Source organism: Hirundo rustica, chromosome 1 (assembly GCF_015227805.2).
Source record: "Hirundo rustica isolate bHirRus1 chromosome 1, bHirRus1.pri.v3, whole genome shotgun sequence".
NCBI lineage: Eukaryota > Metazoa > Chordata > Aves > Passeriformes > Hirundinidae > Hirundo > Hirundo rustica.
This window is the reverse complement of record NC_053450.1, coordinates 103,790,571-103,813,567: the sequence shown is the minus strand read 5'-3', so window position 1 is coordinate 103,813,567 and position 22,997 is coordinate 103,790,571. Positions and strand designations below refer to the sequence as shown.

General features: G+C 42.2%; 1 protein-coding gene across 2 annotated transcripts in view; it reads right to left on the bottom strand.

Moving 5' to 3' along the window:
• Positions 1 to 267: 267 nt before the first annotated feature.
• Positions 268 to 22,997, bottom strand: part of VOPP1 (VOPP1 WW domain binding protein) — a 64,688-nt gene continuing 41,958 nt past the window's right edge. For both annotated transcript variants that reach the window (XM_040064025.2, XM_040064016.2), the window contains 4 exons: positions 20,525 to 20,583; positions 5,118 to 5,195; positions 2,976 to 3,112; positions 268 to 723 (listed from right to left, as the gene is read on the bottom strand). In XM_040064025.2, the coding sequence (XP_039919959.1) occupies positions 542 to 723; positions 2,976 to 3,112; positions 5,118 to 5,195; positions 20,525 to 20,583 (456 nt within the window). In that variant the 3' untranslated portion in view covers positions 268 to 541. The remainder of the gene's footprint in view (positions 724 to 2,975; positions 3,113 to 5,117; positions 5,196 to 20,524; positions 20,584 to 22,997) is intronic.

Genomic DNA, 22,997 nt, shown 5'->3' with positions numbered 1-22,997 from the left:
CAGAGCATCTTTCTGTTATATATCAGGACTAAACTGTAAAAGAAAATCATAAAAGCGAAAGATGGTAGTCATAATTTCTGGCAAAATCACTGCCCTGCTGCTTCTACCTCTATGCTCTCTCTGCTGTTTCTCTTAGCTGAGGGAATTTCTGCTGTGGGGTCTTAGGAGGTTGCACATCGCTCTGGGGTTGCAAGAACTGCTATCAGTAACCTGCCACGACACAATTAGGACCTTGATTGAAACGAACAACAAATAAAGAGAAAGACATACAGGTTTTAAATATAGGTTTCCATTAAAAGCATTACAAAGACAGCTTCTCTCATTTCAAAGACAAAGAAAAAATCCACTTCTACTTAAAAAAAAAAAAAAAAAATTAAAAAAACACCCCTTTGCAAGTAACTTTAATGAGGAAAGGTGCAGGGAAGGGAAGGAGAGAGGACTTGGAGGACTAGCAAGTGTTCAGAAGGGCAGGTGCCCCTCATCTTGGTAATTTTGCAATTGCACCATCTTCTCACACAGTCAGGTCAGAGAGCCAAAGTCCTCACGTGGAGGATTTCACCACCTGCTCATAGGGGGGAGGTGGTGTGTTGCAATAGGAAGGTGGGGGTGGGTAAACCGGGTTTCCTTGTGGGGAATTGGGCTGGACGTGGAAAGCCATAGCCATGGGATTCATCACAGGTCCACCTGGATCTGTGTAATACGGCACTCCAGGTTGTTGTGACCCTGAAAGAAAAAGGAGAGAAAAGGTATGAGCAACAGTAGAGGCATCAGGTTGTGCTCTCCCAGGGCCTGTGCTTCCATACTCAGACAAGGTTTTTCAAAGTGCTCATCAGAGCAAAGACAAGGAGTATCTTTCTCCCTTCCAGAAAAACCCAGGCTGGCAGGACTGCATTCACCTCTTCAGATACCACCAAAAATTTTCAGTTTTGCATCCACTGGAAACCTCTTAGTGAAACAAAGGGCACCACTGCCCCAAGCAACTACCATTTGAAAGGGAAACAGAGCTCTGTCCACTTGCTCTGACAGAAAAGCTTTTCTATCTGCAGAAAGGAAAGGTGTGGGATCCCAGATGGACAAAGGAGTCTCTACTGTGGCCCTGACTCAGGTAGCAAGTCTTACAAAAGGACTTCAGAGATTATTTTGTGGTGTCCTGGATCTGCTGATAAACCAGAGTGAAGCTCAGACTGGTAATTTCCCTCCTAGGCATGACACAGTTTAGAGGTGAACCTGCACGAAGCTAAGAGCCAAGATATAGTCAGTTACTGCTGGCTAACACAATGGGACAAGATTGCTTTGCATAAATTCAATTTAGGAAGTGATGTCAGAGCCTGCAGGGACAAGGAAAGGAAATGTATGGCCAAACGCAAAATTCCTTGGCTATGACACATAAAGGAGTAACAGAGATTGCTGCCGTAAGAACAAAGCTAGTGTGTAACCCTCCTCAGGCATCACAGTGGGTGGTGGAAGATGACTTAATGCAACTGAAGTCATAGACTATCTCAATAAGTAAGTTAGTCTTTTTCTCTCTGTCTGTTTAAATAAAGATGGACTGGGAAAAAAGTCATGGCTGAGCAACAGGTTTGCTTCTTTTGGTGCCAGTCTGTTTCCTATAATGACACAGCTTCTAAGGGATCTTCCCCTTCCATTCTCCCAGTCAGGCTCCCAGAAAAGCAATCCCAACAGGTGCTGCTGGAATGGCAGAAGATGTTGCTGCTATCTCTGCAGGGAAAGAGGGATGCAGGCAATGAGCCACATTTTGGGGGCTCCATCTCAACAGTGAACTGGCTACTGGTACCAAACCTAGAAGGATAACTAGTGGAGAATGGGGACTTGCTTGACTACTCACGGCTTTTGCTGTTAAATGTTTCTAGAACTAGTCTAGAAATTTCTATTTTCTAGTAGAAAAACTAAAAAATAAAATAAATGGTGGGGTTAGTTCAGAGGCCAAAGCTTTTAAGTAACAGTAATAAGAGCCTGGAAGCGAATGCCATAATCAGGTCACCAGAGCTTGTGCTTATTTTATATTTGCCCACAATTTATGTTCCATGAAGCAGCATGAAAGAGTAAAACCGTGCTCTAAATTTAAATCTTTTGTTTATCAATCTAGACAAAGACACTCCCTGTTTACATAAACTCAAGGCTATTTTTCAGGCTTAAAAATATTAGTCCAGTTGGATTGGCTCCCCGCCATCTGAAAAATACTCTCTAATTAGTCAAGGAGAAGAAAAGATGCAGAATGGGAGCCCAAACAAAAACCTTAGGATTTAAACAAGGAAGGTGACTCAAGTGTCAGTTTGTGTCTGTAACATCTTCTTAATCATTTACGCCTAGGAGAGTTCCCAGCTGGAGCTAGGTACCAGAGTGGAAGAAATTACAAACTTAGAAACTAATTTTGCCAGAGGAGTCCTCACTAGGTAGGTTCTCCTGATGCTCACAGTTATTACTGACCAGAGAGACAGCAATCAGACTAACAAGGGGAAAAAGACCACTTTTGTCACAGAAAGACTGCAGCACGGAACATTGAAGGCAAATCCAAAATACTTGCAAGATGGGTAGATTGTGGAAGAAAATGCTAGGCTTTCCTTCACCTCTGCCAGATGTTATCAATCGTATTTAAAACGCTTTCTTCCTGTGACTGTTGAATTTGGACACCTATCATTTTGTCTACGCTGCAAAGGGAGAGCTTGCTAGCCTCCTTCCATGCATGGACACACACCTGTAAAGGTATTAGGACCCAAACCAGAACTGAAAGTTCTGTCATCCCATGTGTTTCAAAACCACTTCCGTACACTGCAGCTTAATTATGCTGTTGGAAAGGCTGAAGACATCACTCACTGCAGGAGGTGGCTGCATGTTTTAGAGCAGCGCTGTCCCCAGTCTCCAAAAACCAACGAAACAAAAGCTCAGACCCCACCCTTCTTTAGTGCCTTGGCCAAAGTAAGAAAGCAGTGAAACTCCTATGAGCAGTCTCTGACCTGATGCAGTGTTGACTGGTTGTCGGGTGTAAGACACGTTAAAAGTAGGCTCTTCTACTAATGGAGGAGGGTACATCCGCCTTCGGATAAAGAAACCGGCTCCACAACAGAACAGAACTCCCATCATCAAAAGGAACCTAGGCAAAAGAGGAAAGTCAAAACCTGCACAGTCAGGCAGCATTTAAATCAAGACTGTTCACTGACAATACATCAGCCTACAACTTTTGGCAGGGTTTTTAAATAGGTTGCCTCTTGAGAGAAGGTCTGCCATTTGGGATGGCACACATGGAGCACTCATATTATGGACATCTTCAATGATTGGTACTACTGTCGATGTTTTCTGGAATGTAACCCAAAATTAAAACACACCTGAACTTTTCAAAAGTTCGGGTTCACACCTGACCTTGTCCACTGGGATGCTAAACTGAAAATCCAGATCAGTACAGTTCTAAACAGGGCACCTTGGATGCAGGCCTCAGTCTTACAGCATCTAGGCTGCTCAGGATGTTTGTGGAATAGAGAGAGGAATACTAATCTGAATTTGCCATTAAAAGAAGAATCTTAGATATTCTTAAATTAACTCAACATCTTTTATTTCATCTCCTATGGGAAATATGGTAGCTGGCACTTAAGCCCAAGCCAGAAAACTGAAGCATTCAGTTCTGATGGTGACCAACTTTGCTTTGTGCAAATGGGATATTACATTCTCCATGAAAAAGACATAACTACCATTCTCCTCCTCTCAGCATCTTTTCCAACCTAACTAAACTGTCCTCATAATTTCCTTGCCTTGGTGTGGTGGAAACAGGAATAGGCAGCAAGGGCACACCATATTTTGTTCTTCAGACAGCGGCTTTCACTGTGTTTCCTTGATCAGTTATCAAACTCCAGTGACTCATTCAAGCTCTTGTAAATAGGAATGGTTCTTCTGCCTGTAATTGCCATCTTGTTTCATGGCCTTTTACTGGAAGACAATGACAACTGTGCTTTTTTGAAAGGGAAGGAAGTTGGCCAGAGGCAAGCCTACACACCATGCTTATCTCCCCTGGAGAATTCCCGTGTGGCTGAGAGGAAGAGTGTGGCACAGCAGGGCAGGAGTTATTTCATGCAAAGGCTCAAACTCTTCTTGTTTCTACATCAGAAATGAGAGCAGAAGGAGGTTCTTTTTCCCTGAGCCAGTATTAATACATTCCCCTTTGGCAATGTGCCTGCAAAGGATTTTTTTCTGAACAGAAAAACAGAGATTTACAACGTCACCCCAGGGATTGAGATAGAGAGCTCTTCACTTATACCAGTAAGGATTGTACACTGAAATCTCACAGTCAGCTTTGGGACATCTCTGTATTACAGTATACATCAGGCTTCTGTTTTTCACTGTTCCAGTTTTGAAGGCTTTTTTTAAAATCAGTCTTCAAATTCCACATTAAAATGCCTGAAATTAGGTTTTCTAGCAGAAAGCAGTCTTTGCTTTCTCTTGACTGAAATGATATGCTTTAATTCAGGTGCTTTCTTAAATTCCACTCCAAAAGAAATTTACCTTATTTTTTCATTATGCATACATTAGTGAGTAGTTTAGGCTTTAGCCAGATTACTGAGCTATTGGTTTCACAAGCTCAGTCTTTCTGCCTTCTTTTTCTTTGCTGTCATCTCCAGTGAAATCCTCACAGTTATAAATGTATTTCTCTTCCTTTTTAATTGAAGCCTTAATTCAGCTGGCAACAAGAATATATTGAACCCTGCCTAAAAGCACAATCCTGCTTATACGATTCACTTTTAAAACTGAGTGCCCAAAAAAAGGAAGAATGTTGCTGCTTGGTAGTAGCTGGGACAGGCATAAAGAATTCAGCAGTTCTGGATAAAAGTGGAACTGCTGCTTGTACAAAGCAGAAGGATGCAGAAGCAGGAAAGGTCAGCCTGACATGATTAATCTCCCTTTTCAGTGTTTTCTTGTTACATCAGAAGAAAAAGGAAAAAGAAAGAACCAAGAAAAAACCAAAATCTGTGCACTTCCATGTACACATATACCTTCCTGCATACTTGCACCCTACTGCACTTTAAAATACCAGGGCTGCCAATATCCTGATTTAAGTCCAACCAACAAGACGAGGACAAACACAAGATTCCCAAATGCCTTGGACCTACCAAAAATACCATAGTCGCTGGATAGAGAGAGCTCTTACACAGCATCTTGAGCCGCAGCAATCCTCATAGGAGCGACATCTGTGGAGAAATAAAGAGATGGGGTCTTAGAGGAGTGGTTGTCACTCAGATTAAAATGGCATCCCCAACCCTGACATCATTCACACACCCGACCAAAGCATTATTTTAAGAACAGACTACCCTTGGCCGGATAAAGCTGTCAATCATATACATGGCACAGCTCTATCCCTATTCAGGAACTTTTTCCATGTTATTGAAACTACCTTCCTATATACTTAATCTCAAAGCACCCCAAAAAGATCAAATATGGCATTCAATTCTTTACAAGAAAGGACAAATTATAAAGAAAAGTAGTATCACTGTGTTTTCTTTCACAGTAAATGAACACTGCAGACCCCCAACAGATGTTTGATGTTTTATTCACTGGAGCAGACAAGAACTGCCAGGACAAAGCTGGCAGATCACCCTTTCTTTAAAATCAGCAACCTCCAAGCAGAGAAACCACTGAGCGCAGAGAAAATTCCAACTGTACCATTATTTGCAAATTTTACACCCTTTTTTTTTATTCAGAAGTTGCACTGGACTGCAACTGCCAACAACTCCCATTATTAAAACAGCCTTTCCTCTAAAAAAACCCCCACACTTCAAATTAATATTTGCACAGAACATTTTTAAAGTATTACAGCACCAATCATTGTGAGCATGAGGTACTACTTCATGAAAAGCAAGTATATAATATATATTAAGGGTAACCTCTAAACAATTCGTATGGTAACTCCTATTCCCACAGCAATGAATCCTTCTTAGTAAGGAAAAGGACCAAGTTAACACAGAATCTATGACATGTTACAGACTTGGATGTAAATAAGCAGATTAGCATATCCACATACAAAAAGAAAAGAGGAGGTAACCACAACTGGATTGATCTTTTTAAGGGTGTTCACATCTTGTTGCAGAATGCACATATTTATTTAAGCATCTGATCTTGGACAGTTTGCTCAACTGCATGACTGTGCTCCCATATTTGTACGCAGACTAAAGCCATGTCAACTGAATAACTGTACAGACAATTACACATTTACATGCTCAATTAACAAGGCTTCTCTCAGAAAATACACTGTCATGTAGGCTTCAGCCTCTAACTGAGGCCAGAAGAGGATGCTCTATGGATACATAATCAGTTGTTTTGCAAGTGAAAACAGTTACATGCTCTTCTGATGACAAATAAGTGGAATTTATTCAGGCAAGCCAAAGGTTCTGACATGATGATCATGGTAAGGTTCATTAACAGACTCAGGCACCCAGTTTGAGACCCAGGCCAAGGAATTTGCTCACGCCAAAAGAGAAAACACCCACTTTGCTGTCACTGAACCTGAAAGTGACCCATGTGCAATTTTTCTTCTTTTAAAGCTTCCCAAGACCCTGACAACTGCTCATACTCAAAGCTACCAAACCTCATGTAACTACTAACAGGACTTAGCAAGTCAGCATTAACTTCAGTCCCCTTGGGACCAAGAAATTAAGTATTCCTCTATGTTTCCACAGTGGTTCAACCCAATAGGAGCTTTCAAGATATATGCTGAAATCAAAGACAGATTCAAGTTCCTTCCAAAATGGGCTGGAAGCTGCTGCCTTCTGTTACATCAGTGCTCACGGTATCCCTTTGCTCTTCAACATGCTTTGGTTGAAGCACTTCATCCACAGTGATGGGTACTTGCCCCTTTGGCTGGTGCTGCACAGCAAGGATTTTGTTGGGCCAGAAAAGCAAAGAAACAGAGCCCATAAATCTAGAAGCCCTTCTTGAGTCCATTAGAACAAAAAAAGAACTAATTTTAGGAATGTGAGCAGTCTTTATCTCTGCCTCCAGACACTGGCTCTGTCAGTCCAGACACCTACATCTGACCACACACAGGATGGAGAGTGGAGGCACCATTTCCCAGAGCCCCAAGAGCTTCACCTGTAATAAAACTTAAACAGATAGGTCACAGAGACTGCACACACACCTCCCCTATGCCCACCCTTGCCTTGCTTATTTTGTACCTGTTTTCTCCAGAGCCAGAAGAAATGGGAAATGGCTATTTTAAAATACATAATTATGGTCATTCAAACCACCAAAATTAAAGGAGCATCTTTACAGGAATATAGTACCTTTATCTGGTTTTTTATCTTTAAGTTATCCAGCTGTCTTGGTTTGAAAGACAGGTATCTGCTAGGGAGGGGCGGGGCCTCTCTAGGAATGGGGAATTCCAATCCCTTCCCTCCAAGTTGTTATAATTTAGAAGATTAAAGGGGCTTTTCAGGCAGGACTATGGGCAAGGAATAACAGTTCTTTACTAGTAAATATAACAAGGCAAACAAACAACAACTACAGCATTAATAATAAACAGAAGCAGGAACCTCAAGGGGCTTTGTTTCACAAAGCCGGGGCAGTCTGATCTCTTGGGACCCTGAGAGCACCAAGCTGGAATGGTGGAAAACTCCAGGACTGGTGGATGGAACGGCAGGATGTCCCCAGCAGGCAGAGGGGAATGTCCAGGTAGGCAAGGGGGGAATGTCCCGGCAAAGTGAGCAGTGCTGAAGAAGCTATGATGGCTGGACAGGACTGGCCCAGCTCCAGCAGGGCAGGTGAAGGGGTTCCGAATTCCTGGGCACACGAGCAGATGATGGTAGGATTCCCAGGACCGGACTTCCTGTTGACAGTGGACTTCTCCCGCAGCAAGCAGCAGCCTGACCATCCTCTCCAATGCCGAGAGCAGGAAGAGGATGCTCAGCTCCCACCCCCTGCTCCCCACCCCAAACTTATGTGATCTTCCTCTTCCCTCAGTCACTTCTTTTGTGTGGGTCAAGCACCCTCTAAGCATCAGTATTTAGTTTCTTAGCAACTTATGGGGGAAAAATTCTATAGGGGAAAAAAAAGCAAAACCAAACCTAACCCCCAACACCAGTCAGCACCATTTTTAAAGTCTCAATGGCTTAGCTTTTATTCCTGCAAAAGCACCAGCTGGAAGGCAGAAAGGCTACATTTCTGAATATTTATGAAGCTCCTGGGACCACTGACTGACAAACAAACAGGCCATCAAAGGGAAGTTTCAGGTGACTGAACTTTCAAATGGTTGAAAACAATGACACAAAAAAGGATGGAGGAGTCTCTCATCTTGGCTGCAATTCCTGGCAGTCAGTAAGTTTTCTGAGCCAGCTCATCCCAGGCTGAGCACTGCATTTGCTGGGTGGATCTGTGAAAGAAAACCAGTACCACAGTCCTCAACCCTCTGAGATGTGACACCGGTAACTTTGTCACTTTTTACCTATAAAACCAAAGAAGTGCTTTATTCTCTGTGCCTGTGAGAATGGACACGTGTGCACCCAAGTGTAGGAGCCTGGAACCAAGGATGATGCCAACCTGCTGTTTGCACTGCCCACCACTTGATAGCAGCACCAAAAAGGACTGGAACAGTGAACATTCCATTTGCTGATACTGCCATCAGGCTACAGCAAAAGCTCTGCTGATCTCTTGTTCTTGATTCAATGCACTATGGAAAAACAACACAACTCCTGACAATATTGATTCCAATCATACGACAATTAACTTACAAAAGCCTATTTATTAGCTGGCAAAAGCCAACAACAAAATCAGCTTATTAATGGAGTAACATGCAAGCGTAAGTATAATCAGTCTTTGATGTACTATCTCTCACTGCCTGACAGGAAATCACAGCAGAATTAAGACCCTGGTTCATTTTAAAAAAAACCATAGTAGAGCACATGCACATGTATTTATTGAATTGGTATGCATTTTCTTTAAACTGAATCCATGCTTTGACTTTGCTTTACACGGAAGCACCAGTGTGCCCAATGCCAGCTGAAGCAGAATGAGCATTACATCAATCAGAACTGGACTGAACACATCTCCAGAAGTCTTTTCTAAAGTCAATTTCTCTCTCTCAAAGACCAGCGATGATCCCAAGAACTGCACTTCCCTAGGGCAATGCTCATTTCATTGATCAAAAGTTAACCTGTGACACAGGATAAGACGTAATTAGTTGCTTTGCTAATCTGCAACTTCACCAAGAATACAGTCTCTCTTTCAAAAACTGTCTGCAATGGGATTTATGATTTAAAAGGTATATATTTTCATTCATAATTCATTGTAATGGAAGGACTGTATGTGCATGTCCAATGTCTTGAACAGCTGGCATACCAAGGAAATGCTGTGTCACAGATCAAAGTTACACAGCGTGTTAGGTCACAGGGACAAGGTTTTCCTCTGGGTTCACACTTAAATCATGGCACTGAACTTCCTTCCTTTATGGACAAGCAAAGCATAGAGTTTCACATAAAGGTATATGGTATGACCCAAACCTTACAAACCAACTCTTTCCTTGCACGTGTTCTGTGGATAATAGCTACTCAATGAAATGGTCCAATAGCTCTTCTCCAGTTATCCTGCATCTAAATAGTTGAACAAATCCCTCCCTAGCAGAGGCCCTGCAGCAAAGAGCTGCATTCCCTACCATGACCACATCTTTGAAATGGAAGCTGTATTATTCCTAGGTTTTTCTCTAGATATTTGGCATCATATGGGCCAAAACCTGGTTTAATGTTTAAGATGTTTAATTAGTAATGTATTTTGGAAGAGTGAAACAAAGCATAAACTGTCAATCCACACGTAGTGGCAGAAACCCTACCGCAGACACAAAGCATGAGCAGGCAAAACAAAACCACACCACCACATCAACAACCAGATAGAGTAAACTGCATCATTTCTAACCTCATCTTGTTCTGAAGACAAGCCTGACATGAACTTCAAAAAAAGGCTGCATACCAGTCATAGGTTAAATGATTGCTGCACGTACCTGTAAATTCTATGATACAAATTGGGATTCACTGAAACACAAGAAGCACTGGCAGTCTTGGAGTAGGGGGCAAGAAAACTAAAGGAAGTCAAGGGACTGTGTAAATGAAAATACAGCAGTTGACCAAAGCTAAGAACAAAAAGGAAACACTTCGGGGGTTCGTAGTAGCATTAGATGAAGCTATGGAAGTGCCAGATGTGGCCTTAATATTGTCATGGGCAAAAGACCAGAAGGAGTCCTCATAAGAACTGTAAGAGGACGAACTGCTGAGGCTGGGTCATCTCCAGGCAGATTCAATGCTGAGCCCTCAAAGTCAGAAAGTTCAGGTCTGCTCCCATGGAACAGATGACACCAGACAGCTGAAGAGTGCATACACATTTTACAGGACAAAAAAAGTTTTAAAAAATAAATAATCTAATCTGCTTGCAACACAGCTACCAGGATACAATGATGCTGAACAGAGAAAAAACAAATAAGCCTTGAAACAAAAAAGAAAAAGCGGGCAATCACCACAAAGTGACTAGCAGAAACAATTCTGATGAATCTCCAAGTCGTGGCTGTGCTATCAGTGAGGAGCGATGTCACTGAGGTACACTGCCACAAGACTTAGACCTGACAGACGAAAAACGGGGAATAACAACTGCAGATGTACCGTGTAATTGAGAAAGAGTTATTTTTCTACCAAGCTTACTTAAACTTTTATTCATTTCAGACATTCCGTTAAGTGCATTTCTGTCTTTCCATAAAAAGCAGTCTTCAAAGCAAACCCATTGCCTGTATTGCTGTCTAAGGAAAGACGCCGACTATTGGCTGCAGACTTGGGGAAGACCATCACACAACGGAGGGGTTATCCCAAGGAACCTGTTTTACTACAGGTGCCCACAGAACATGGAAATCGAAACAGAGAGTCCAACTCTGCACTCAGAAGTCCCACCTAAGTAACTTTTTTTGAGTCTCAAAGCGGTTTAATCTCTCTCCAGAAAGATGCTGCAACACAAAGGCCACATCCTTCCACTGACATTCACTCAAGTGCTTGAGGAGCAGTAAGACAGTCAAGGTATTTGGCTGGTGGAGCAGAGTCATAGGGAACATCTGCATTCTGGCCTTGGTCTTAGGGTCATTTGTATCCCCTTGGCCTAATTTTCAGCAGACACGATTCCAACACAGTCACCTGCAGTTACAGGTTCTCTGTACACAAAAGCATTTATCTTCCTATAAATAGCAAAAGTGATCTCAGCATATGCAATAACAGTGCCTTGTAACACATACGTCTGATAAGTATTAATAGATTAGTTTACTATAATAGATACTACTGCTTCAAGATGAATGGAACTGTGACCTCAGTGCACATTTGTACTCGAGAGCAAAATCACTGCTACTGGTACCAAGGAGAGCACTAGAGAGCTAGTTACCCAGGTGCTTGGTAAATCACACAGCCCTTAACTACATAAGAAAATGTTAAAAAAAAAAAAAAAAGAAAAAGAAAAGGGCTGTCAGGTAATTTTTTTCTACAGAGTAGAAACAACTGAGACAGAAACAATATTTGCTCAGATTAGAGTCTTGTCTGCTTTGACACAACTAAAATCTCCGACAAGATACTTGGCTCCTGTCCTTCACATAGATGTGAAAAACAAGAGGAGCAACAGCTGAAAAAGGGCTTATTTCTCAATTACTCTTTAGGGGAAGAGCCTATAAACACCATCTCTGTGCAAGAACTCAGCAGAATACAGCAAATCCTCCCCCACTTCTGATGGGATGAGAAGTATTTGCTCAGGTGCTCCTATCAAACCAATTCTTCTCACAATCTTCTGCTTCCCAAAGGTTTACCATAACCCCAGCCCTCTCTTCCCAGATTCCAAGAAGAAAGCCACCCCTCAGAGGAACTCTCTTTGTTGTCTGTAAAGTACCACTACATGGCTTTCTGGCCATCACATATCCCTCTCGTAATTTTCTCTGTTCCCCTTTTGGCAGAACCTAGCAAGAATCGCAGTGGCTTGGGCTTTGGCAGTATATGGAGTCTTAAACAGCCATTTTTCAACACAGGCTGCAGGCTTTTCTTCCACAGAACAAAGCAGAGAAACAGCATTGCTTAAGGCTCTGACAAAAGTAAGCCATAGGTAACGTTTATGACAAGTTTGAATTTTCTGGAGGTGGAATTGTAAATTTCTTGGATCAAGAGGAACAAGGACTTCTGGTTAACAATCAGACCCCTTATAAAACAGATGATTAGTTCTTCAAATCTCAAGCTGCTCCCAGTGGGCAGGCAGTCCTACTGCATCTCATTCCTGTTTTGGGAAATCATAAGCAGTTCGCTGGCAGGGGGCAATGGGTATCCAGGAATTTGCTGTCTGCCTCAATTTAAGATGCTAATGGATAGTAAACCATTTTTCCCTTCACCAAGCCACTGCATGATCAAATGCAGAGAATGTCTGGGTAGTAATGGCCAACTGTTACGTGCCATCAGGTCTTTCCAAACTTTAATTCTCCCTACTTAGAAAGAGCAAGAATTTCAAGATTACTTAGGTGTCAAATGCACTTTGACACTGTCCACTGAAGCTCAAGTGGTGCAACCCTTCCTGTCCCACTGACAGGAAACCAGAAGAAACTGATTCTTAGCCTCACATTAGGGTTCTTGCCTGGGACATGGAAGAATTAAGACCTAATGAGTATTTCAAATCAAACACCCTCCACAGGAAAAAGTGAAGCTCACTCATGATAAGTCACAACTGTAATTATCACATCCTCTGGAAATGAGAAAGGGATGGGACTGGATTCTCTGCTCCACCTCAGCCAGGGGAGAGTCTGGTCTCATAGGAGTACCCCATTAGATGACAGAGGATGCCTTCATTTCCTCTTTCCTCACCTTTCTCAGAATTAGCTGCCTATACCTGGTCAGCCTCCACCTCCAAAATCATTCAGAGCTTTAAATCTGAAATTAGGTCTATTACCTGTTTGATGGCCTGTGAAGGTTGAGGTATTAAACTCCCCTTCCAGGTCCCACTCCTAGCAAATTGAGCTGGGTGTTAATTTGGCAGCCTAGTTGACCCCAGATTGCTTTATATAACTGATTCATTGAAGAAAATTCCAGTTTGTGGCAAGGCACCTAACTCCTGGGTAACTACTCTCTTATTTGGAGCAAGGAGTAAGCCACCTTAATGACTTTTGAAGCTAGTTGTGACATTTTGCATTGTTATTTTTTAAGGGTACACAGGACTGAGCAATGGTGATGGGTTTCTGCTGCCTTTTGTACAGATGGTCTGATAATTACTGCTGTCTTCCTTCACGACACTTAAGTTCCTGAATTGAACTACATCTGCAAACAGGCTCTTCGTGTGGCTGCTCACTGCAGAAGTGGTGGCCCTGGAGTGAATCCAGGACTCCCATCTCCCTACAGTGCCAGCTATTCAGGGTGCCTGGAAGTGTACAAAATTATTACACTGCCTCGCCTCTCCCCCCTCCCTGCTGGCTTAAAATCAAATTGAAGGATAAATCAGCAGCTATATTACTGCCCTGAGCACACACCTGCTGACACTTCATGCAGCTGTAATTGCAAGGGAAAGCTAAGTGTACCATCAGGAAAGCCAACTTAATTAACGGCAGTAAACATAACAGGATGTGGAGCACAGACAATAGCCACCATCGCACAACACACCCAGTGTCTGGTTTGGGGTGGTTTCCCAGGCTCTTGTACACGTGTGGATGGAAGGAGTGCCCTCTGAGCTATCCAAGTAACAGCAAGAGAAAACCACTTTTTAAATGTTTTCATCTAGGACATTTTGCAGGTTCTTGATAATGCACAGAAGTATTATGGACTGACCACAAAGAATATAAGGATTCACATTCAAAACCCAGATGAATATGGCTGTGTGATAAATAAAACAAACCTTAATCAGTCGAGAGAACTATGTGGAAATGAGCAAAAAATTTATTTCAAAATCCATGAAAAACTAAAAACTTCATAAATTCCTCATTCATCTCTACGGTAAGAAAAATAAATGCAGGGCAGGAACGTGTTTTAAACATGAAGAATATTAGCAAATATTCATTTCTTTTAGGTTCCCATTAGTGGTCTTATACCAATTCTAAATGAAAAATTAAGCAGATTACATGAACACAAATGTGTACATGTGTAGTTGTCTGCTGTATGTAGTAAACTGGTTTCTATTGAGGAAACATATTAGCCTAAAAATACAGCACTTCCATCTGCTTTCAACATTAATCCAGGTCCTGCTTTGGATAAGAATTAGAAGATACTACAAGATGCCAGTCCTCTGTGTTCTGCTCTTGACATAAGTACCAGGAGCAATGGTTAACACTTCCTTCCAGAGAAAATGTCCATGTTTCTTTCTGGAGGCCTTTCACCTAGTAGCACACCTTTGAGGAAGTCAAAACCTGCTTAAGACAAGGAACCCAGGACAGAACTCAGATGCAAATAGTCAGAATTTAGGAGGTAGAAGAAGATACAGGCTACCAAGGAGGTATTTAGAAATCATCACATATACAAGTAGATGTGATGTGAGAAAAGCTGTTGAGTCCAGGGCATTCCTTTGGCTGCCCTGGAGGGTCAGAGACCTGGACAGGGGGTCTGGGACCCTGGCCCAGAGCCCAGAGGGACACTGGCTTTGATCTCAGTCCATGGGAAAGGCTTCCTGGCTTCCTGCACTGTGGGAAGGATTGCAAGCCACAAAAGTGTGAAAGATAGTAGTTTAGCTTATCACAGGGTGAAAAAACAGTAGGTTTGGGTTTTTAGCATTGAAGTGAATGGGGGCAAGATGGAGGATTTGGGGCGTTGTCTCCTGCTTCTTCCTTCTTCTTCCCTCACTCCATTTTCTGCAGTGACGGTGGCACAAAGTAGTTTCAAGAGATTGGGTCAAAGTAGGGATGACCTGTTTAGTATAAGTGATAGGTATTGGCAAATAATGATAAATAAAGAACACGCAGCAATTAGTATAAAAGATAGCGACAGCCCCGTTTGGGAGGAGTCAAGGAGTCACCAGATGCCCGAGCAGCTGCACAGACCTTTGTTGGGCACTGAGAAATTTGTAAGATAAGAAATAATAAACGAAGCGCGCAACCTTGAAAAATCAGAACCTGAAGACTCCGTCTCTTTCTTGCGTTTGGCTCAGAGCTTTGCAGAGGGCAAAAAGACTCTAAAACCACCTGATTTCACGGGGAAAAAAACCCGACAAAAAGCCAAACCTCATCTACAACTAGTAGTTGGAAGGGGAATCAAGTCCAGCAAGAAGAGCTTCTACCACTACACTGGCAGTGAGAGCCATCTGTGGACAAACCAGAAAGCATGAGATGTCATTTACCCCAGCTTCAGCACAGCTTTCCACACTGTCTCCCTCAATATTCTCATAACCAAGTGCAGACCTTACAGTCTAGACAGGCAGGCAGCTATATGTGTAGAAAAAAACCCCAAAAACAAAAAAAAAGAACCCAATGAGAAACACCATGGTGAGGGCTTGGAGGGCAGGGGATAATGGGTCCCCTTCCTATGGGTGAGACCTTCACTAATCCAGTGACATCAGCCATGGTATTATCTATTGCTGTGGACACATGCCTACCACTCATACTCAACATCCCTGCTGCTTTAAAAATCTGCCATGAACCCTGGCAAGGAGAGGATAAGAAACATGCATCTGGAATTTATCACCTCATTAAAAGCCCCAATATGATGGTGAACTGGATTATATAACCTAATAATGTGTATTCTATTTCATTTGTTAAAAGCTGTTTTTTGGGAGATGTTTTATCCTTCTCGTGTACTCCAGGTGGGAGGGGGGCAGATGCCTTCTGATAATGGCCCAGCCATTAAAACCAGGTGGGGCAGAGTTTCTTATCTCTTTCACTACCCCTCCATCCTCCAGGGGACATCTTCTGATAAGCCATTAGGGCCCACCAATGACATGACACATTCCATCATCCCATTGTGAGACGCTGCACCCAGTGAGGGAGGAGCCAGCTGTTCCCACCTAGAGAAAAACTGGGACTGAAGGACACAAGGTATCTGGTTTTTCCACTGGATTCCCAGAGGAAGACTGGACCCATCTTGTCGCCACTGGGCTTTCTACAGGACCATCTCTACTCCACAGAACGTTACTCCAGGAGGACTTATTTGGACCACTTCCAACACTGACTGACTAACAGGGTGCCAGGTCGTATCCCTGACCCTGTCAGGATTTTTTCCAGGATTTTTGTTTGCTTCCTTGCTTGTTTTTTTTGTACTACTACATTTGTATTTTCTTTTTCTTTTTTTTTAAATATTCTTAGTGAAGAACTGTTACTCCTATTTCCCATATCTTTGCCTGAGAGCCCCTAATAGCAAAATTATAATAATTTGGAGGGAAGGGGGTTTACATTCTCCACTCCAAGGGAGGCTCTAGCTTTCCTTGGCAGACAACTGTCCTTCAAAACTGAGACAGATGGTAGCTAACAACTGAAGGAAAAATAAACAGCAAAGACCTACAGGATTGATCAATCATACCAGGAAATATATTTCACCCTGCAGTGAGGGGGACATTCACAATCATTCCAATCAAACTACTACTCATCAGCAAAACATAAGGCAGCCTTCCCTTTCCTATTCATGCCCAATTTAGAAGTGGAAAAACAACTGGAGTATATTAAGTACTGCTGGCATCTGCCTACAGGGGAGGCAGTTTTGCAATCTAATGCATTCTCTATGTTACTACGCACATTATTGCCATGGAAGGAAAGTACCTTGACAGTTTCTTCTGCCAACCATCAGCACATCTAAGATAAGGCTGAGCTGGGTTACTTAAGTGATAGTGGGATGAGGATCCTTGTAGAGCATCAGTCAAGTCTCTTGAGACAGCTTTAAATTCTGAATCACTTTCTGTGCATCCACACAAGGAGACATATGATCTAATTCTTTAAGTCAGGAACAACTTGGCTCCCTGCTTTTCCATAGCATAAGAATTAGACTCCAATGACTAATCCTTTCCCCTGCTTTATTTTTGCTTACTTATTTTTCTAGGTCATATTAAAAAAAAAACCATTTTGGTGAAGTAGGAGAAAGTATCTAACTTACAACAGTCTCTGGTGACTCAGGTGACAAGGATGTGGAGAAATGTTTGGATGGGTTAGGGGAAATAAGTTAAGAGCAGTCTTGGAAGTTGTCTGTATTAATGACAGAAGACCAGCATACGTCTCTCAAATTCTTGGTAAGCTTTCCATGTTCCCTTCTGGCCTGAAATAAGCCATATTTTACACAAGAGAGGGAAAAATTTTGGAAAATTATCAATTCCTCAGCCTAGCCTTAAGAAATTGATTGCATTTGGAAGAAACGTGCTTGAATTAAACTGAAGCTTATTGATGATATATGAAGGATAGAATAACAATGTCCATTGGAAAAATTATTTAAAAAAATACTAATACCATTAAACAGTTGGACAGAAAGATGCATCATTAGTTCTGGAACAATGATCTCCAAGCTTTGCCCTATCTGTTAAGACAGAAAGCAAAACAGACAAGTTTTAAGGAAGTTTTGAACAATATCTCTAACAGACTTTTCTTTTTAAAATTATTATACTGGAAGGCAGATTGCATTAAAAAAACAAACAAAAAACAAACTTAAGCTCCAAAAGAGGAATTTTAAGTTTTACCCACCCAAATCTAGCTGAATTTCCAGAACACCTCTTTTGTAACACTGTTCTTCTGGCTTAGCAGAGACTTTCTTATCTGTCTTCGGATGGCTGAAGTAGAGCCTTTACAGGAAAGATTAACTCAGCTATCTTGCCTTTAAACTTCCAATAAAAGCAAACCACCACTTTATGTGCCAATCTACCAGATTTCTATTACTCTGGGTAATTTAAAGGGAGGCAGGCACCTTGTGGGAGGATGTGCCTACCCAGAAGTGGTAAGGCGTGTAGATGGGCCAGTTCAGGGATACCTCGGTCCCAGCATGCCACACTGCGTTTGCGAATAGACACAGCACTTGGCATTTCTGAGCTGACATGCCAACCTTTTCATTTTAATACCAACTGTCTCCATGAGAGATGTGACATAGTGCCGGCATGGGACTGAAATCACAGGGAAATCGTTAAAAAAGATTGCATTGCTGGGTTTCGTAAGTCTCCAAAGACAGTCTTGAGACCAAAGGAGAAACTATGTATGTTAACTGGGTAGAAAAAAGTCTGTTCAGAAAACCAGTGATAGAAAGAAATGGAATCTATTGCAAACTCCTTTAAATACAAATCTAAATATATCTGCTTTGTACGGACTGTTGTTACAGAAATTGTAAGATAAAACAGAACCCATTTCACTACAGCCCATCCCAGATCTAGATTTGTACAGAGGAGGCACTCTCAGGACAAAGTTATATATTATGCCTTTAGATGATTTAACATGTAACCATATGCTGATGGAGACGATGCTATTCATGCCTCCTCCCCCACAATATGCAGAATACTCCCTTCTTCCCATTTCACCAGTGTTTGCCAAAAACTGTACCAAGCTGATTCAACACTGACTCGAAAGTGCTAAAATGAACAACTTTCTGTGGGATTAGCAAATTGAATTAACTCAGTGAAGGGTCAGACAAGTGCTGAAGCAATGGGACTTCACCCTAAGATATTGAGATTGGAGTTGTGCCTCTCCTCTACCATACATGTGTGAAAAGACAGCGCAGGTAGGAAGCAGCTGGGGACCCTGGACAACAGAAACTGAAATTGCCGAAGTAACAAAGTGGAACAGCCCAGGCACTGCCGACATGCGTGACCTTCCTATTGCTTTGACGCACTCCCCCTTTAACCCTACTGGACTCCTGTGTGCACAAATAGCCTCTCCCCACTCCTTTCGCTATTCCTTCACTTGTCACACATCGTGTCTATCCTCTGAGCTTTATCATCCCCAAATCCTTATCCTTTCCCTAGTGTTTCTTCTTGACCACTTAAACTCATAATCACAACAACAACATTAGCATTAACACGACACTCATCACCATCAGGACAAACACTGAGCACACAGAGCCCTCCCCTTCCCCCTTCCTTTTTCCATTTACTTGCTTTATTCAGGAGAGTGGCAACCACAACACTTTCATGCAATGATTCAGATAACAACAAGGTGCTCCAGGAACTGCCACAAAACACATCATGACTAGTGACAGTCTTCTGATTGAACTGGTAGTGTCAATATACAACAGGGTTTTTTTGGTAACCCTTGCTTTTGCAGGACTCTGTCTGTACACAAAGGGTCTGAACCAAAACCCAATCTCCAAGCAGACACCCCTTTGTATTGCCAAGGGAGACAAACATCTGTGAAAGCATGTAGGCAGAAACGTAAGCAAAACAGCAAGGTAATGATGAATAACACACTCCTGGATGTCAGATACAATGAGAGCTTCATAATTTTGTAATATCCCAGCTTCCTTCCCACATTGCAGAAAAGCAAAATAAAATGTAGGTGGAACCAAAGTCCTGTTGTTATTAGCATGCAAAGAAAATGAACTTATTTAAATTTCTCCATCTATTCTGGCCAACAGAAAATTGAGAATTTTATTAAAAATTCTCAAAATTTCAGTCACCTGAAAAAAAGACAGCGAGTTCTAGGCACAAACACTTCCTAAATGGTTAATATCCAGGATCACAGATGATTAAATCATTCTTTCTGTGGGCTTTGTTTTGCAACTGGCTTCCTGGCTGCTTTTTGTCTCTAGCATTTCTCTCCAGCTTCTGGCAGATGAAGTGGAGGTGGAAAAGAAAAGTTCTTGGGAAGCATAAGGATTACAGTAACTTCCAATCCTTCAACAAGAAACAGCTTGCTCAGGGAATAGATAACCTAATGCTCTTCCACTCCACTTTATTATTTTTTTAAAACTTATGTTTATAGTTGTTTGCAATGATAAACCCAGGTACAAAGTTTAATACATTTATCTCCTTTCTGTCCCCAAATCCACATGGAATGTACCTCCCATCCACATGTTTCCTCCACTTTTTTTCATTGTCATGGGCAGTATGAAACAGAAAACTGCAATTATAGAAATCCTCAGTCATATACTTACAGGTCAATGACATTTGGTTCAAACCCAAGCCTGATGTGACTGTAGATGCCCTCATCAAAAGGACAGTTATGCCATGGATAACAAATCACCTCAACTCTCTAAATTGAGCAACAGTATTAACAAAGAGACAAAGTTACTTTCAAAGCATTCCTGCTATTCTGTCTGATTACCTGTCCTTGTTCAAAACAAAGGGAGAACTGTCTTTCCATTGCTCTACTTATGTTTCCTTTCAGTGTTCTGAAATAAGACTTGTTCAAGTACTTGAGTTTTGTTTTCAGTTGGAAAGGTCATCTGGGGTGTGTGGCAAAATGAATCTGTACAGTTTTTTTTAATAAGGGAAAGAGATGGGTTACAGGGAAGAGGAAAATGAAAGTTTACTGCATCTTCATTTTCAAATTTGCAGAAGTCTCAGAGAAGTTATAGAAAAAGTGTTATTAGTAAAAGAGTAACAGTGTAAGAGCCTACGGAATCTAATTCTCTTTTGAAAAAGAAAAGCAATGACTACTTACATATAATATGTAGGATATAATCCTTCAAAATACCAGCAATGCTTTTTGGCCTCTGTACACTACAAAGAAAGAAAAATATGGTATTAATATTGAACATCATAGGATGATGTACCGTTATAAACACAAGCTTAAAGTATTTATAAATACTGTGACTCCAAGCAGCTAGGAAATGTTTATATTCCCAAAGATTTCCCAATCCAGACACACACAGCAAGCGGGAAGTCAGTTCACGTAAATGGCAGCGTGTCCTGCCAGGATTCAGATCCCTCACGCAGGGCTTTGTCTGCGGGGCCCCACCAGCTTCCCACAGTTCCCGAACAAAGTCAGTACACTTGGTGCAGACCCAGGATCCAGCTGCGTGTGTTCTCTGGCAGAACTGCTACCTTAAAAAACCACAGACAACTTCAGAGCCCGTACGTGGTAACAGCCCCTTACGTGACCGTTTAAGGCACAAGCAATTTGATGATACTACATATACGACTACACAGTAAATTCAACAGTTAAAGGGAAATCTTCATCCTTCTGGGAAGTGTGTGATACACAGAGCCAGGCTCAGGAAGGAGCAGAATGGAGAACCATCTATCCCATCTCCTCTTCCTACAGCTTGGAAACGTCTCAAGTGTTCATTAAAGTAGTCGCGAAAGGAAACTGCTTTCTGCAGCTCAGGGGTATTGTTCTCTTTTGCAGATTGCTGGCATATCCCTGCGAAAGGATGGTGACAGGCATTTTCTCAGCATGTGTGTGCCAGCGACGTGAGAAGCACTCATCTTTACGGGCACTGCCAGAGCACAGGCGGCAGCTCGGAACAATAGCGGCCCCTAATAAAGAAAACCAGATGTCAAGCTCAAACTCTACACAATGCACAAAATATTTCTGTGTATCCCACTGACACCACTAGCACAAAATGCCACCTTCATTGCAGACACATCTCCAGCAGCTCCCCTGCAAGCTATATTATCCCATTACACATGGGCAGGGCATCGTGGGACGCCCACTGCAGAGCAGTGAGGAATACCTGGGGTTTTAGCAACAATTCCCTCAACCGCTCACACCTGACACCTGACAATGGAGAGCCCTTGGCACACTGCCGGTGTTTGGATCATTCTTCATGTTCACTTGGCAGCTCACCTTTAAATAATAGCTCGTTTAAGTTTATTAGCCTTCCCTAATCCCAGAATACTAAATGAATCCAGTTAAGACAAAGACAAAGTGGTTTTAGATCCTTGACTCTCATTCTTCATGAATAAAATAGGCTGCAAACTTAATGAGTGCCTGATGAGCTAAATCACAGATAGATCAATTACAGCCTGTGAAGACAAACCGCTATGGATTAAATTGTTAAGAGCGGTACAGGAGGTTGGGGGAGGAGGAGGAGAAGATGCTTTTGATACATGTGATCAGGCCTTTTTCCAGTAACACAACAGGCTCACACCACCCAAAATGCACAAATTTTAGTTTACGCTGGAAGCACCAGTCCTCTTTCCCTAAGACAAACACAGCATAAACCCTGTTCCCCTCTCAAATTGATGCCACGGTCCAGGCAGTATATTCAGGACTCCTCAGTTTATGCTGAAGCAAGTGGTGTTCAAAGATCTATCTCTGCATTTGCCCTATTCCCTCATTCTCCCCTCCTCCTTCAAAGCTTCCAACTTTTTAACCCTTCCTTCCAAGTATTTTCACCAGCTGGCTGTTTCCTCATACTCTAAAATTAGAAATATGTCAAGTTTCTGTCCGTAACACCACGCAAACCTACACGCATTGAAAAATCCAGCAGGCATGCTGCCAAGTCACCAAAAAATATTTTGGCTCTTCACCTTTGAAGGCAGTAGATCAGCAGACACTGACTAAAATCCCAGTGCCTGCAGGTCAAGATCCTGGGAAGCCTCATTTCAGAGAACAGCTTGGGGTGTGCACTGCCCTGAAATGTTCTTCCTTCCTGCTTCTCAGCCAGTATGAGTCACCATCTATCTCAACAGCCTTGAAGCCTGTTGTCAGTCTCACGCATTTTAACTGATGTTTTCCCAGAAATGTTTCTGAGCACGTGGAGGCTGCATACCCTTCAAAAGTGCAAAGCAGACGTTTATATTCAGCTCTTTCCCCCCATATTTTAATCTGCTTTACAACTTCTAAAATGAATTGGGAAGATTCCACCTTCCAATAGCTCCCTAACTGTAGGATTTATTTTTCTGCCTCTAAATAATTCTCTTTTTCAGACAGCCAATATGCTTACTGCTGTCACAAGAAAGGCTCCAGCCTGGGAAAGTTCCTTCCAGCTTACAGGGCTTAGATACCTGCACTAAACATTCTTTGGTGCCCAGATTTAGTTTTAAATTGGCCCTGGAAGAAGAGCAGGCACCAATTCCAGTTCTGCCTTTTTTTAAAATCATAGTGCTATGAATACTGCATGGCAGTTGTTCAGCTCTCCTACATACGAATCGGACAAAAAAAGGAAGTGGACCTCAAATGTGAGCAA